At 40.0% G+C, this 18646-nt stretch overlaps 1 protein-coding gene across 4 annotated transcripts in view; it reads left to right on the top strand.

Moving 5' to 3' along the window:
* The first annotated feature begins 7225 nt into the window (after nt 1-7225).
* LOC124178163 overlaps nt 7226-18646 on the top strand; it is a 36756-nt gene continuing 25335 nt past the window's right edge. The window contains exons 1-2 of one of the 4 annotated variants that reach the window (XM_046561355.1): nt 7226-7368; nt 7854-9905. In XM_046561355.1, coding sequence (XP_046417311.1) covers nt 9830-9905 — 76 coding nt within the window. In that variant the 5' untranslated portion in view covers nt 7226-7368; nt 7854-9829. Of the gene's footprint in view, nt 7369-7511; nt 9906-17962; nt 18534-18646 lie in introns of those variants that run through there. The other 3 variants (XM_046561356.1, XM_046561353.1, XM_046561357.1) reach the window with 3 other exon arrangements.

Here is an 18646-nt window from a genome sequence, read left to right as displayed (position 1 = left end):
CGTATCTCCAAACATCGCTTTCAGCTATAGTGTGTAATTGATTGACGTTTCGTGCGCGGGGCAAGGTATAAATAAATTGAGCTGAAGGCTCATAGATTTTCACAATGTTTCAGTCGATTCGTTCTTTTTGTCAGTTTGTACTACGACTGGTGGTTAAGTCACACCAAGCGTACCAACGCCAGAAGCATTTGTATCCAGGTAATCGGGTGAAATTTAACTTGGGCAAGATTAATAATGGGCGTAGAGGCATACACAATGTGCAATACTGAAGAATTTATTGAAGAAACATTATTTACAAATACACTCGGGTTGGGATTAATAATCGAAACAACCGAGTGTGAAATAAATTTTCATTTCACTTGAAAACTTTCTTAATATACAGTTGAAATTATTCATGCACTTGAAACATTTATTTTACAAACATTGCAGGGTATTGCATAACGATGGTGCAGAAATGACACGTCCAGTCAGTCCAAGCAGCTCGTGGTGAGTAAATAATCGTTTTCAACTTCCTCTTCTCTCTTTATTTTTTTTCTTATCTTAAATAATGATACGCGCATATATTCTGTTTACTGATTGGACTGGTATTAACTGTATAATTGGATGTGTTACGCAAACGAGCGTGCATGTATTAATAACCCAGCGCGGGTTTCTCGTGTTTTCCTCAACCGCTATCGACGCGGCTTATATCGACGTTAACGCAAATCTTTCATTAGGATACGTGCCATTTCTCTGGATTGAGCGACTTGACGCGGCATTGTTCTTCGGCTCACGAATAAACCAATGCTTAACCCGCCCTCTTTGACGGTCAACAATCGAATAATTCGCAGCTCTACGTATACGATTATCTTAACGACGACGAAACACCGTATATAATCATATTATAAAACTTTATTGCAGTCTAATTCCTCGACTGATCTGCACTCACGGCGAATCAACGTCGCGACTTTAAAAGGGAACTCTGTGATATTCCAGGCGTTTGTTTATGCTAGGGTTAAAAATACAGGTTTTTATGCCGTCGCTAAACTTAAACATTATACATGTTATACTCCCTGCAGCCCTATACGTGTACATACAGCCTGCGAGTTCGCGGTGTTCGCTAATTTGATCGATATGAAGAAGTGGGAATGAAATAAAATAAAATGATACGGAAAACAGATGACGGAACTCTTCTAACGAGAACAGATTTCTCGTGATTTGGACGCAATTCGAACAGATTCAACTGCTAACGTTTACTCAACCGACCGTTCGATTGATTTACGCACTATTGGTACTCCCATACATGCGTAGACCAATGTGCACGTGAGTAGCTGGACACTTCTACATGCTTCGAATGCCACGTCAACTCGACCTTTGCCATCTTCAATTTATTCATCCAGTTGGCAAGACGTACAGAGCTTCTCAAAATCGGTCGTGCGACAATTTTCACGTATCTGGCTTCGTGTGTTACACTGTTTGCTTTGGTACGATGAACTTGAACCGCTGTTTTTAATCGCAGTTGCAAAAATTGCAACACGAGACGCTGAGTGCAAGTACAACGTACTTATTGACGCGTTGAAAAGATCTGTCTAGGTGATAATCGGTGGAAAATCTAGTCGAAACCACGATGGTAGAAAATAACATGTGTCAGAAATGAAGACCGATTTTCGCTCAATTTGTGCATATCCAATATAACGTCACAGAAATCACGTGATTAGGTTGCTTGAGGTTACTTATTTATTACCGTACATTCTGTTTGCTGAAAATGCCAGTTTGTGCGGTCAAAAGTCGCAAAAATAATAATACAAACACTGTAGGACAAAATATCAAGCCTGTACGAAATCACCTTGGATATGTTTTCTGATGGGTTCAACTAAAGCGTATGCGGATTGTTTCGCCTTATTTCTTTTTATCATGGTCAAAACGGAATTCCCCACATCGTGTATATCATGTATTATTCATGTATACCGGTCTAATTTCTACTAGGTAAACGTTTGGTATCTGGATACACGCGGTACAGGCGCACTTCCTTTATCACGCGCTGTTACAGTCGCAGCCGATTAGTAAACGCGATACTGCGGCATCCCATCAAGCCGTCGAGAATTCGATAAATTCCCGACGCGCAATTCCATCTCCGAATACAATTTCTCGCTCTACGTTTCAACTCTTTGATAGTGAAAAACAGGACTAATAATACGAGTGTAAACATCGGACAAACATCTTTGTTCGATAAGAACACAGAACGCGATTATACCTTTTCCTCCTTTGTGGCGTGGGCTTTTTTTATCGTAAGGTGTAGTATGATTATATGTATATAACCCACGTAACGTAGAACGCTCATCCCTTGACAGAACCTTTCTGTTAACTTGAACAAACTTTTTAGAGAGTGCCACGGTGGAAAATGGCAATTTATTTTTTTCTCAAACACCCTAGCGTAGTACCTTACATGTGTCGAGAAAATTTCTGTAGTCCGGTGATAATATCGATTTGCGAACTGTGTCATGTATCCGGTGAGGTGATTTTTTCACTCGTGCCGGCAATTTCTTTTCTTTCCATTGCGTCAGACGCGTGATCGACAAATGCGCCTTCGAAACCGAGCAGCGTTGATAAAGACTCCGGTGGCTCGTGTGTTTGTCCAGTTGCATACATCACAGGCTTAAAGTACATATTTCTGTACGTTATAACAGCGTCGAGATCACCTTTGCTGCAATACCGTCCTCCTCCTTACAACTCGTGAAAATTTTTCCGCATAAATTCAACGATTTACGATACCGTTGCATAATCCACGAGTAACCCTGCATTCACCTTGAGTCAATTGTCAAAGCAGTGTGACTGAAATAAAAAGAGAAACTCGATACCTGATGTTGTATTATAATACTCCAATTTTTTCTTTCCATTTCCATCGTCAATACAAGTCCTAGAATTCAAATAAATCCGAGCACACGGCATTTCACAACCGTTTAGAATTTTTCTGCTGCAAGAAAAATGCATGTTTCACTTATACGAAATGGAACGCACGTGGCTGAGGATGCAACGAAAGACGGTAAACCGTCCATAAGTATTCGTGTAACGGTTTCAATCTAATGAATATGCGAGTGATTTTCTTGGACGACAGAAATAGAAAGGAAATTTGAAATTTTCTAAACCATTCGATTATTCTAACCGATAACGAATTCGGATCGCGATCGCTTTATACGCGTGTCGTGAATTTCCTACCGTGCAGCGCAACGACAACCTGATACGATTCATCGGCGGTGTGTTTCAAATTTAGGGTACTAATTGTAAGCGTTGTAAACTTTCATTACAGACATGCATTGAACCTGATACGGAGAAAAATGATATCGGCTTGAGCTCGCATCGTAATCGCAATCGCATCAGCTCGTAATCGCGGATCCCAGTAAACAATGCCTAATTACACACATCTTCGCTGTACACCTTTATCAACAATGTATATTGTTGTATACTCGTATTTTTTTATCTTTCACTTTGTCTCTAGCGAAGCACTTCGCGAACTTGTACGTGAGACGTTCCACTCCAAGTCGACCTACGTCTTACTCTCACCATCTACGATTTTGTTTATTTATTTTCAAGTACGATGTAGAGAGTAAAAAAAGATCGTCTTTCATTGAGTCTTAGACTTTCGGGCCACGGATTTGATTTTTACTGCTCTCGAAAATACGACAACCTAATTTTCGTATTGACTCTAAATTTTACTTTTGAATTCTCTGTTAAAGATTGAAAATTTTGAGACCAAGACGGAAGTGAGCAAGCTTTTGGTACAGAAGCTGCAGGCGAAAAGGACAATTAAAAAGTGATGAAAATCTAATTGAATGTACAAGTTTCAAAAATACAATTTCATATTTTATACGTCTTTTCTCACTTTTCAATTACTTGTTTCCCCTGGAGCTTTTAAGCTAACAGTGCAATAGTTAGAAAAATCGCGTTACGTATGAATTTGGATTTTTTTAATTTTTATTGAATTTGATTTTGCTCACTTTTTAATTACTTTTTTCCTTTAGCTTCTAAATCAAAACCATGCCCACTTCTATCTTGGTCTTGAAAATATCGTCTTTCAACAAAGAATTCATGAGAAAAATTTGAAGTCAATCTATCGGAGCTATGCACTCGAAAATTGGGGTCTCGTGTTTTTGGGAGCATTGAAAATCACACCAATCGTCCCAAAAATCTGAAATCCGGCCACAGGTGTTTTTTTTTTTTTTTTTACACTCTTTGCACCTAAAGAATAAATAAAATCGCCGACGACGAGGGTCACACGTAGGTGAGTTTTGTGCGAAATGCCTCATGTACAGAAACCATCTATGCATAAGTATAATCAGATTTGTCTGATAAGCTGCCGCGTGGGTACAATAGTCACGAAACAAACACGGGCTTCCCCCGGTTTTTGTTCACACGGTATAAAGCGGTGCTTTTTCTCAATGTCCAAACGTTGAAATTCAAGGCGCTAAGTAATTTCACGATGAAAATCCGCCGTTGTAGGAAAACTATAGACTCGCGATAACGAGGCTCAGCTGCCGGTTCGGAACGACCTAATCAGCGTGTGTGTGGGTAAATGCCATAGCATTATCCAGGACGTATAGGTACGTTTATACCATATCCGAATCGTATCTACACGTCGCGGTTGAAGTCGCTCCGCAGAAATGAGTTCAACAAGTGCTTTGATCGTGGGTCATTTTGCCTGTCGGATATAGTCGTGAAAAATTAATCTGACGGTACTGCTCGAAGGCATTGTGTTCGACAAAGTGAACACTAGTGAAGGGTATCTATCATGGATCCAACGGTGACATTTTTGAAACACTATCGGTGCTTGAATAATTGGCAAGATTGGATCGCTTAGTGCCATCGCGTTGCGGTTCGAATTATTCTATAATGTATAACCTACCTACTCGGAGTATCGATTAGTAATTTACAACCTTCCCTGGTGCTCGGGGTGCGTAATATTTTTTTTTTTTTTTTTCTTCCTCTTCTTCCTCTTTTTATACTCTTTTTACCCCCATTCGTCACAACTGACGGTGGATAGCGAGCTTTTTCTTTTCCGATTCCGATAATTTCACTGTCTGATTTCCCGCCATGGTTGGGTTAGTCGCGCCAATTATTATAGAGCGGTGAATATAATTTAGCTTTAAACTTTAGCGGGGGATCTAATTCCTTCTTCACCCGGCTCGTGACGTTATAACTCGACGTCGATGCCTCCGAGCGTCACACCGAAGTTTCGATCTTTCCGAAAATTAGTTTATCTTCTAGACGCGGAGCTGGGAACCCCTATTTTACGTGTCCATAAAGGTATGCCTACACAGCTTATCTGCCGTGTTCACGTGTTTCCTTGAGTAAAAATTTCGCTCCATTGATCCGACGATAGTTGGGATGAGTTTGATGTTTTTTTTTTTAATCGTTACAGCGTTGAATATGAATTATTTCACGCATTCGGAGACGCGCAATCGTTTGACTAGATACGATTTGATGCAATTATCAGAATTTTAGCTGGGTATGCGATGAAATTTAATAATTTATTGCAATATATATTTTTTATTTTTTAACAGTAGGAATATTAAAAGAAAAACAAGAACAGCTGTACTTTGTTATGGAGAGAAAAAATTACAACAGAGATGGAAATCCATGATGTATTCACAATTCGCTGTGACGGTAATTTTCTGCTATGCCCGTTATGTGCTGAAAATTGCAAATTCTTGTTCAGGATTTCGTTGATCATTTTTTCTCGTAAACGGTATGCAGAATATACGGATGAAGAATAGCTGTACTAAAAATAAGCTTTACACGCGGATAGCGAAGCAAAATGCAGGATAAGAACGTGATGAAAAATTACGGAGAGCGAAATGCGGAAGAAAATTGTTAATCTTCGGTGAATAACTTGGGAGATTGCGAACTCAGCTATAAAAGTATTAGTAACTCAGCGTAAAGTATTCTTTGTGTTCAATCGGTGTTTCCTTGTTTTTTATGTGCCCCAGAGTCGTCGATGTAATACGAGTTACAGCTTTCATTGCACGTTCGTAATTACGTACGTATGTATACCGCATACTTACCGAATGGCGTCAGTAAATAATAACATTAAACACCCACCGCAATAATGATAATTAATATTTGCCGTTCACGGAGGCTTATCGTTCTTTATACAGGCGGAGCCACTTCCTCCCTGTATTTTCCCTCGATACTATTCTCTCCGGTCTGGGTTCCAACCATCTTTTCATGATAAGTTGTTCCTTCCGTGCTAAGATCGCCGTTTATCAAGCTGCTGACCGTTAATTACATGTGTATACGTACGCACTTATTACTGCATCACAAAAGTCTCGCATTTACGAGATAAGAATTCCATTTTATTCGCGTTCACTCTGTAGTTTTAAGAAACGTTTCTTCTCTCTGGCATACATGCTCTCCTCTGCAGCGAACCTATAGTGTCCGGATAAACAATTCAGGCATAACAAATATGCAAAACGCCCCGTGAGCGAATGAAAAAATAAAAATCGCATTTATCTATACGAATATTTCTACGTCGATTACACACGGCTAGTTAATTAATCGGCTTATCTGCATTTACGACACGTTTCTTTTTTCACTCCGTAACTCGAATTTTCTGATTGATAAATGCAAAGTGTTTTGCACCGCATGCGCGCATGTAGGTTATTTGACAATCGTCAGGAATCTGGATCCACGCGATTACTCATTCCATTCCGCAACAATGTTTCCAGCAAATTTCCGTTGGTAAGAAAATGGTAATTTATCAAAATGCTGTAGGGTGTCTCTCTAAAATTCAACACCAAATATAACAATTAATATATTTCCACCAATGCTCACACTTGACAGAATTTAAAAACCTCGACTCTTTCGCATCGAATTGCTAAAAATCGATTATAAAAAACTGACACCGACAATCGGCCCGAACAAATGAGTATTATTTTGACCTACCTATAAGTTTATCGAACGAATTACCCCGAGTGAGTCTTTGATGAAAAGATGAAAATAACCCTGCGTCAAAGAGCAGCGGTTTCTGGTCGCTAAATCGAGTGTAAATTTTCAATTAACCGGTAACTCGATAGCCTCGCGTATGACCAAGGCAGGCCATAAGGTTCGACACCTTTGAGGGTGGGGGTGGGAGGGAGGAATAACAGGGTCCGCGCACAGAGACTCGAAGTAAAGCCAGTTTACGAGTCGAGGGAGCATCGCAGGGCCGAGTTCCCGGTTTCCCACAGCCCGCTCTGAAACCAGCGAACGCCACTAACAATAAATGTATTTATATATATAGGCACGGCGTGTACGGTGAGCCCTGAGAGTGAAATGCGCAGGCGTTACTTCAGCCGGCGCCACAGCCAGTCGATGCTGGAATTCCGAAGTGCAAGCATCGATGTTGTTCCACACGTATTAATTTTATACAGCCATTTACAACCGTGAAACATACACACACACACACACACACACCCACACCCACACGTTATTATTATCATTTTTGGTGTTGTTGTTGTTGTTGTTACTATTATTATTATTACAACTACCATTATCGTTGCTGTTATTATCATTGTAATAATAATTATTATTATCATTGTTGTTATTGTTATCGTTATTCACATGCCACGATTTTCTATAGCGACTCGATGCAACAACTAACACTGTTCCTACAACCGCAAATGTCGACTTTTACACAAGTCCGAATGTGAAAAAATTCTGCACCGATGCACAACTATCGCGAAAAGGGGGAGGCTTCGATTTGAGGAATGACTTTTGAAAAGTGAATTACTCACAGACAGACACACACACACACACACACACACACGCAAACACTCGTACGATTCGAAACTTTTTCTACGTTACGATTTTACTTCAAGTATTGATCGACAATAATTTAGTCATAGATCAGAATCGTCCCTCGTTGGAAGAAACAATAATAATTGATGGGATTGGAGAATCGCGAAGGAAGAAAAGTGTCGTTTACTCGGACGCTTTGATCCGCAACGTCCGTTATAACCGGGGAATACCTACCTCGTACCTCGTTACGGGGATCGGGAAGAATATTCGCCCGTTGTGGTGGTATTCGAGCATGGAGAGTGAAAGACCCGTGAGACACCGTGACCCGAGGACCTAAACTTCACACCGTTATACGAATCGATTCCAGGAGTGTAGAGGGAACCTTTACCCGCCGCACACACGTTGCCAGGATTGTATCAGACAGTGCAGAATTATGTGACACCTTAGTGTTATTGTTATTTTTTCATCGTATCCTAACCAGCCGACTCCGTAGATGACGAATAGAGGCTTACGCGTAATGGATTATACGAGGACTTTCTCACGGTGGGCCTAAAGAAATAGGATCTGTGTATACGTCATACATGTATCCGACCGAAGAACGTTGAGCCGTTTTCTTTTGACCGATATTGATCCTGATTTTATTTTTCTTGTTTAAAAATATTTTGCATCCTTCGCAGACGCAAACCGAATTCACGACAGATATATTCTTAACTCGTATAATCCGGAGATCTGACTTATCGCCGAATATCTAATCAACGAGATTAGTATCCGTGACTCGGTCAATCCCGAGCGTCGAAACGGCAACGATCGGTATTCTTCTCGCACGATGTTTAAGGACGAAAGTCGCAGAGGTAACGAGGAGCGACTGAACGGAATGATCGTTAACGGAGTGTCGAGGCAACGGACGGTGTAACGAGGAATAGTTAACGGAAAAGTGAAACCTCGAGTTCTGCTTTCTGTCGGAACTGTAACGGGCACGGCGTCGGTGATGAGGAAACCTCGTGATTCGTTTACCGTAGTCGAAGAGATTGACGTAACGCTCGACGTCGTTCGTCGGTGTGAATTCGTAACCAGCGGAATGTTGTACAACGTTGATGTAACGTTGACGGATTGATCGATTTATCCGTATCTATCAGTTCGGCGATAAACCGAATAAGTTCGTCAAGTTGATAGGCGAGGTATACGTATACCGCCTTGCTCTTTTGTCGATCGAAGATAAATCTCCCCGATTGTTGTGCCTGAGAACTGCCCGTGGAACAGCAATCGCGTTGTCAATTCTGTGCCGGTGTTGAAAAGAGGCTTCCACGTTTTCGACCTGCGTCGTGGACAGGTTATAATTAACGTGGTGGAGTTATCTTGTGCCGGACTGTTGCGAAAAAGGAGGTCATCTTTCTCTTGTGTCGGGTGAATAACGCGGCACCGCTGACTTTTGGACAACCTTTAAGAAACTGGGAAACAGCTCCGGTGACATATTATAAACGTCCTGGCAAATGTTATACTCGGCGAAAATTAGAGGCGATGGTATACCGCTTCTCTCCTGCGAATCGATGACGGACAGTTGATGCATCGAGAATGTTAACGGTCGGCTCTCTGTGACGATGAACATGGATTGGCCACCTCGGCTGTTCAGGTAGCCAAGAGAAATCGGCGCTGGAACGAGGATAGTCATTCGATCGAGAAATCCTCATTTCCAACTATATTCTAAACTGATTGTGAGCGAAATTAAAGTACATATCTTCCCCAAGCCCGTAGAAACATTCTTATACTCGTCGCTTGGAGACAAATCATTTTTGGCAATCGTTCATCCCGTGGACCAATCAGAAGTTGCATATCACAAACGGACCGAAGATCGTATTTGTTTTGAAAAACATCTCACCCAACCATTCGCCAACGGACATCTCTTCGAGCCAGTGACTTCGCGACCAGATGAATGAACGTTGTTTTGGCAAGAAAGTGTCGTCGAATGATCTTTCGTGGAAGAACGTGAATCGGTCAACAATTTGAGAAATGTAATTCTCCAAAGGGAGGAAAAGTCAAGGACGGAACTTTTAACCTCCAGGAGACCGTATCGGTCAGGATGGGTTGCGGACAGAGTAAAATCGGCAACATCTATCCGAAAAATAAAAAGAACAAAACCAGCTCGAAGAAAAATGGTGAGTGCTTAAATATTTTTCTCTTCCCTGTTTACCGTACGCGTATCGTCGTTTATGCAGACGCGTGTAAATAAATGACTGTCGAAATATCGACGTATTCCATGGCAAACTGTGTAACACAAGATACGTACCACATAAAGTGGCGTTGTCTAGGCGAACGATCTGAGGGGATAATTTCGCGTGCCTGTTATAAGATTCACATCGCAGATATGACAGACAGATTCGATATATCGTTCCCTCCATTCCGCGTATCTGTCGTGTTATCTGCAACCGAAATCTACGGATTTTGAATTTACCGGCAGACGTGATACAACCGTGGCATGTTAGCCATGCCGTAAATAGTTTCTCTCGGTTGACGATAAGTATAATACTTCAGGGTGCAAAAGTCGGTGTTGTTATTCCTACGAATAGCAACACATGCATATTGCGTTCAAAGTCTGGCGTATGATAAAAGCCGCGTGAATAATAATGTCGTTATAATAACTCCGGTCTGTATAAACGGCAATGGCGTAGAGATAATAACGAGACCTTTTACGGAAAGTTGCATGTCTCCGTTAATGCAACAAGGATTTCTTGAAGATTTCAGCGTTCTGCGATAGTCGAAATGACCAATGCGTCAATTGTACATTTTAGAGTATACAGTCAAAGAATGATGAAACGTCGCAATATAGAAGTAGTTTCGGTTCGACAAACATTCCCACTCTAGTTTTGAATCGTGCTACTTTTCGTAAGAGGCGTCGACATGTGCGTGAAATTTTGACGATGATTTTCGAAACGGTTCTTCCACGGAAACGTTTAAAAGGGAGTGGTTGAAATTAATTTGGTCAACTTAGAAATACTCCGATTTAAGAAATATTTTCGATATAACACAGAATTTTCTTCTTTCGATCTCTCTCTCTCTCTCTTTTGTTTTACGACACAGGCTTCCTTCCTGAATATTTGATGGCCTGCACGACAATTGAATCGGTCATACAGACCATTGATGAACTCTGAACGTTACGACAATCTGGTCACTGGCAAAAAAAATTGTCTATATATATATATATACTTCTTCGTTTCTACGTAGTCAGTTATTGACGATCAATGAACTGAAATGAGATTCATCAATCCCGTTGCTTTGTTCATGTACTAGTGTTTTTTTTTTTTTTTTTTTATTTATTTTTCATTTTGTCATCTTCTTGTTCGTTGGACTGAAATATGGATTAAAACAACCACGGACCCCTTAAATTCTCTCCCTTTCCACAGAGAGAAGGGGACGAAATTTTCGCCACAACACACGTTTTTAATTAAACCCCGAATAGCTCTTTTTATGGTTACTTGCCTCGCTTTACGAGAGTGATTATTATAACGTTACAGCACAGGCAATATCAAATAGATAATCGTTAACTCTTAGGCTCATTGATTGAAGAAATACACTCGCCGCGCCGGTTTCAGCGCAGTGGCATCATTACACCCGTATAGGACTTATATATTATATGTACAAGTAGTCGTTACGTTAGTTGCGTGACACGTGGATAAGCGTCGAACCGTGGGATATACATACATGGGTTGTTGGTTTTAAAATGGTCATTTTACGACGCATTTAGATATAGCAACAATTATAATATCTACGTGATTCATTCTCACCGCTTATGCGAAACCCTGGAATTATATGCAGATGCTGCAACTGGGAAATGTTAATACGCGCGATGCCTTGTGGGATACAACGGTCAAAGTTCACCCTCGAGTTCTCTGCGAGTCTTCTTTACGAACGCGCATAATGCTTTCGACGGAGTTAAATTTAACTAATTTTTAGCGTATGTGCCGGCTGATAGAGTAAACAAGAGATTCGTATCTCGTTTCAGCCACTTATGTATCCGTCACGTTACGGCGTTTTGCGATTATGAAAACTCCACCGACCAACCCTCGTATCGCATATTTATACTATACGGCCATTTTGGTTATATTTGTCCACCGATATAGAAATAATGACATATGGTTGTGCGCATCGGACTTGACGCGAATGAATGATGGTTTCGAATTTCTTTCACATATTGGGTTTTACTCGTCAATTCTGGCTTCAGCCGTTACAGCCGTATAACCCTCGTTGAACAATCCGGCGATCTCATCGGAAGTGTTGATACTTGTTTATTTATTTTTCTCCTTAATTGTAACAGAAACTTGCAAAGCTTGCGGATAATTAAACGCAAAGGTCAACCGATGCGGTTGCATAACGCGGCATTCAAAAATTTACCATAATAACCGGCCTTTTTGTAATTAATCAATTATACGCTGAGAGAAATTTTTAGTTCCGGCTACCACTCGGTCCTTAACTATTTTCAATTTTTACCACAGTCGAAAAATATAGTTCCAGGTACAAAATGAAAATTAGTTTCCCAGCTGTTACCGGAAACTCTAGTATCCGTTACTATTCTTTCTCGTTACGAACACTGTTGCTATATTTTCTTGTAACTGTTGCGAAAATTGAATGCTTGTGCAACAATAAATTCATGTTAAAGCCTAAAGTTAACTAAAAAAGTAGAGTAAACCTCACAAACTGATTTTGCGTTGCAATAACCAAAAAAGGATCGAGGATAGCGCAAAATCGTTACGCGTACCTCGTTTTTCGTAATTCCAACAATATCCAAACAGTTTTTTTAACGATACCTGTTTTGCTGAATTATTCTAGTCACTGTAACATGTGTAATTTTTCTCAGTGTATCTGCGCGGATTTGGATTGTAAAAGAGCGGGTGGTTTTTTATAAGAAAGCGCTCTGAACAAATTCTTTCTTTGATCAATTAACGAAAGTCAGGAGGTACCGATCTTTCGAACCGTCAACAACTATCTGACTAACCGTCACATATGTCTCAACTATCTAATAATTCTCAACGATCTAATAATCTTATAACCAATCAAAAATCTATTCGAAACTCTAATCAAACTTCGATCAATACATAACTCAACAGACAAAATCTTATCTAACCAAGTGAAATCGTAATCATATCTATCAAACACAAGCTGCGAATATATATATATATATATAATATAATAGTTATAGTTTTGCAATCTCGATTGATTAATTAATTTCAAGAAAAAAATCATCCTCGTTCCATTCAAAATGCATCGCGGGACAAAGCGTACAGAATAACAAAAATTCGCTAATAAATGGATCGACAAACGAATTGCCGCAATAATTACGGTATCATTACGATTAGAATGTGATAACACACAGTGTTGAAACAAGTATACTTACACAAAATAGTAATTTTCTGCACCGTACGTTATAATATGATTCTGTTTAAATACATGCTTTTCTAGCATTGCAACTACGCGTGATTGCGTTTCAGTGCGATAACTGCAGTGATGTTAGTTACGTCTCGTAAGAAAAAATACGATACTTTCTCTTCCAATCACCGAAACAAATACCGATGAATATAAACAGCAAGTTTAGAATTTCGCAAATCGCCGTTGACTGAAGAATTCCATATAATAATTTCGATCTGGGTCATTGTCATTCGCTTTATTGACAAATTTCACAAGTGACAACAACTTCATTGCGTATCGCGTACGGTTGGAAAAAAAAAATTTATATAGAAGGGAAAAAATGTGAGGAAGAAGATGCGGAGACGAACTCTGTCTTACTTACGTAAAAACATCCAGATGGGAAAACGGACGTGGCGGATGCGCATCGCGGGGAAATGGAACAGGTGCAGTGCAGACGGGTGTTAAAAATTTTGTGGTATTTTCCACCGAGAAGTTCTTCCGTATCGTACACGTGCTTAACACCTTTTCTAACTTTTTTACCACAATAAAAAAAATATATTATTGTTTTGGGTACAAAATGGAAATAAGTTTTGTAGCTGTAACTGAAAAAATCTTCTATGCGTTAATATTGTTTTTTATAACGGTCACTCGTACTATATATTTTCTCGTAAATGTTGCGATAATTCGATGTTGGTGTAGCAATAAATTGATCCTGAGAACATATTTAACTAACAAACCGCAGGAAACTAAAGCTGCTGTAACCAGATGGTTCCGCTATTAACAGCTATAATCACGTAATGAAGCAATTATACTTTCATCACATTTTCTTGAGGATTCAAACATTTGTCATGTAACGATACCCATCTTGGTCGAATTTCCTACGTATCAAATATAATCAAATGAAGTTGTTCCCGCAGTCAGTGATGTTATATCGCGAATGAATTGTCATGTAGGTATAATACCGTTTGCCTGCAGCGTTTGATTTCTAGCTTGACAATTTGCGTTCTAACGCGAAGGTTGAATCTTTGCGTTATACTTGTGCGAGATTCGCCTCACGGCTATAATGCTACAAAACTCTTGATCCATTCTCGAATGACTCGCACTTCCTTCTCTCTCGCTCTCTCGCTCTCTATCTATCTTTTCATCTCTATGTCTTCAAACCCGGAATAACTCACCTCGACATCTGTACCGCGGTGTCGCATTATACTTTGATTTGGTGCGAATTTTTGCACGTACGATAATCGCGTTGTGCACACAAGTCCAGTAAAATAAATCAATGTCCCTAACGTTCGCCTTCTATTTAACGAGCCCACCGCTTCCTATATTCTGATCAAGAGTGATCTTCGCTTCCCGGTGCAAAATGTTTGCGCACGTTTTTTTTCTCTTCTTCTTTCAAACGTAACGAGACCTCGTATTACTTCGAATCTCTCCTTACAAGGCTTCGCCTCGATTCGAGCCTCTTCCTCACTTCGATGTCTGCTTGGTTAGACCGAAGGTCGTGAAAGAGGATTCTTTTAACAATTGGAGATTGTTCACTCTACCTGACAGTTCGTAAGTTATACAAGACGAAAATTTGCGAACAAACTTTACATCCGTCTCTTGTGTTTCCTACATGGGTCCAGGAATTCCATTAAAGAATTGTTAAAGACTTGAAAATGTTGGTTGAACCATGTTTTTCTTCAACTTCGCAAACCTGTTTTTAAATTTGCACATTTGCATCCAGGCGATACACTCGTATATCATAAATTCGCATGTGCGTCATTTCGTGCATTTCCTCCGGTCGCGAGTCGTACGTAACGTCGTAATTTCAGGGCTATCGCATGTCTGGAAGAGAGCGGAAAGTCAGAGGAAAGTCTCGCAGTCACTCGTAAGGCAATTTGATCAAGAAACGGGAAATAAGATAACGTTTTCCGTTTAATGATGACTCAACTATTATAATGTGGTATTTTGCCGTCACACCGATCCCAAAGTTTTACGAATCATTGCTTACAATCATACGTGGATTTTTTTTCGATTAACAAATATTATTAGAAAATAAGATGCGGCGGAGGGGGGGGGGGGGCTTTCACTTCGGAAGTTTGACGAAGCAAGTAAAATTCTATAAGTGTATGAAACAGTATGCGATTGATATCCATAAGATTCGAATGTATATGAAAAGTCAGGTCGATCGAAAGCTGAAATTTCAGTCAACGATAAATGTCCAACGTCAGTTCTGTTTGTTGATTTTGGAGCAACAAAATTTGTCATCGTACGCCAGCATTTGTGACTACTGTAATTTCGGGAAAAGCCGATCTTTAACGACGTATGGACGAATTCGAATAACTGATACTTATTCTTGTTTCGAAAAATTAGCATCTGCGTATCGTGTTTGCTTATTGTAAGTATATACGTACACAGATACAAAAATATACGTGTATACAGTACTGCGAGAAAAAGCGAACGAACATTCCGATGAATAAATTAAATTCCACGATAAGATACGTGGCTGTAGGAATATGGATAGTTGAAACCAGTTTTACGTCGTCGAACTCTGCAGTACTGTGAATCCGCCGGTAATACACGCCTCTTTCTATCGCCGAATGATTTTGCAATTTTTTTTTTTTTTTCTGCAGGGAAATACTGCAGGAAGTACTACAATGCTGCAATAGGACGATACAGTTTGTATTTCCCCGTACGATTCGAACCATATATATTAGGGTGGTTCTTATATGGGGTCAGAAATAAAAATTCATCATGGAGCCTATTAGATCGGTTCCAAACGGTAAAAAGAAAAATTCCGTAATTTTTTTATATATTTTGTACTAAATTTTATTTCAAAGTTATTCGCAGGCAAAAAAATTCATAATCCCGTATGTTCAGTGAGCTTCGTCTTCTTGTCAATGAATAAAAATATCGTTTTGTTAATCAAACGTAATCTGACGTAAAAAAAAAAAAAATGAAACCAAACAGTAGCATTCGTTTAGTCGGCACTTTGATGGAAAACCCACGTGTCAACACTACGTCATGTCACAATCGATGATATGCAAATACCGAGGCTATTTTTTTACCTAATCTGATCATTTGACATCTAGAAAAAAAATCTAATTAATGTAGCTCACGTTTCTCATGGAATACCCCATTTATGATTTTAATTTTTCACTGAAAAGAAAATGAATCCCACTGAACATTCCAGAATATCGATATGAAATGAAAATCTAAAAAAATTGTGGAATTTATTTTTCTCCATTTGGAACCGATTTGACACGTTTCATCGTGTATTTTTTTTCTTATTTCAACTCCATATAAGGACCATCCTAATACATATATATATATATATACACACACAATACATTTATATATATATATATACATATATATTTACGTACACATGCGACGCCAACGACTATTCCTGAAGAGAAAGCGATTCCATTATTTTTAAGGATTTTCGCCACCCACGCGAATCTTGTAACAACAAATCTACTGGATTTAGGTCGTCTTCCTCGGTTTCTCACAACAATCTATAATCGTCGCTTCAACGTGCTCTAAGGAAAATCGTTGATAATTTGACAGATGTGTATACACACCTATGTATAAATGAGCACGCCTACAAGTTGTCTGTCACGTTTTTATCTCTCAACCCCGCTACTACAACGATCGCTCAGAAGCCGCAATAGGACACGTTTCATCGTTCAAGTCGTAGGCTCGGATCGGTGGAAAAGGGAACTGCAGAGCAGCTGAGGTGAAGGTCGCGTAAAAAGCAGCGCGAGCTTCCCGCCCGCGATATTCCGTTGACGTTTCGTTCAGTTCTTAGATACACCCTTTGTTTTTCCCCTGTTTTTCGTTCCACTTATCTCCAGCTGCGTTCCGTTCTCTCCCACCAATTAATCCGGGGAACAATTAAACAATCTCACCTACACGCCGAGACCGTTAAAAGAGAGAAAGAGCGGCGCTCGGTTGGCGTTCTTTCGTGGAATCAGAATAAATCTGACGAGGAACTACGACGCGATGTGTTTACCCGCGTTACAGTATACGAGTCGAGTTAACCGCGCAAATAAACCCACTATACCAATCATTGTTTATGGCTGTTACACTCGGAGGACTTGAAGCTCGAAGCTTGCTCAAAGCATATCACAGTGGCCAGAAGGTGGTTTATCAGTCAAAAGTCGATACTGTTTTTATCAATTTCACCGCGTGGTTTTCATCGCGAAATTTCAGTAAACCATGACAAAGAGAATATACTCGCTATTTTGAAAAGCCAACTTCTTTCAAAGTCGTTCTAAAATTGAGAAACAATAATTTCTTCTCTAACGGTCCTTTACCTCGACGTTACCAACTTCAGCCTCATCGTCGGTAGACTATTATCCACGAAGTAACCGAAACAGTTTTTGTTTTTTTTTTTCATTAATATTGGATTACATACCGTCATTCCTTGATATTAATAGATCTCTGTGTAACGTATTTAAAATTGAATATTCAACGGTGCCCGTAAGATAAGAAAAAAAACAACGTATTCCCGCAAATTTGTAGAATGAAATCGAACGAATCCACGAGATCTCCGTCGTTCACGATCAAACAATGATCGTTATTTACGGTCATCTCGTGTTAAAATAATAAAAAAAACAATCGTTCCCGGCCTCGGAAGTCGAAGAAAGAACGAAGCGAATGCCCGGTAAATCTCGAGTTCGGCTGGCGCCGCGCTACGCGATGCTACGTGATGCTGTCCCCGTATAACCCGAATTGTTTACGCAGCTCTGCCCACTACCGATTTCATTTGCCGGTTCGCCGGATTGTCGCTGCCTGAGCTGGCTACAGAAGCTCGTTCCTCAGTCGCAAGAGCGCAGTCACAGCGTGTGCATCGATCCGCTTCGCGATAAGTGCGTAAATATACCGAGTACTTCTTTATGCATCACTCGTTGAATCGACGAAACATAGTTTTAACAACTCGTGCTGCTGGTGCCGCCGGTGGTGTGTAACTTGTTGTTTGTCGCACTAAACTTTCTCGACAATTTACAAATCCTCATCGTTTCACGCGTTAATGTACATACGTGTATGTGTGTTGTGTATATACGCAAACGTATCTCTTACATTGCACCCTTCGTATCTGGACGTTATCTCGCTGAAACGAGTTTAATTTCATTTACGAACGTCAATTTAAAACAATCAGAAATATCTTGTTGTAACTCGATCGATACTCGGGAACGACGCACTTTTACCGTCTGAAAATATCGTTCGTTTCGGACGTTGAGGAACTTGACGTGCTGTGTTACAGTGCTTCACGGTGATAATATACTGTATATATAAAATAAAATTGACAGAAGTGTCGAAGGTGTTTAAAAACCGACGAAGAAACATGTGGCTTAAGGTTTTGAGGCAGAATTTATCCCAGCTGGCGCGCAGGGCCAAAGGTAACGTTGATCCTTTGATTTATGATCCATCAGGAATGGTTTCAGGATCGAGAAAGAAAAATACTGACGAGAAGAGAAATGAAAATGAGAAGAACGCGATGCTCGAGTAAATT

Source organism: Neodiprion fabricii, chromosome 3 (assembly GCF_021155785.1).
Source record: "Neodiprion fabricii isolate iyNeoFabr1 chromosome 3, iyNeoFabr1.1, whole genome shotgun sequence".
Lineage (NCBI taxonomy): Eukaryota > Metazoa > Arthropoda > Insecta > Hymenoptera > Diprionidae > Neodiprion > Neodiprion fabricii.
This window is presented reverse-complemented; position numbering and strand designations above follow the sequence as displayed.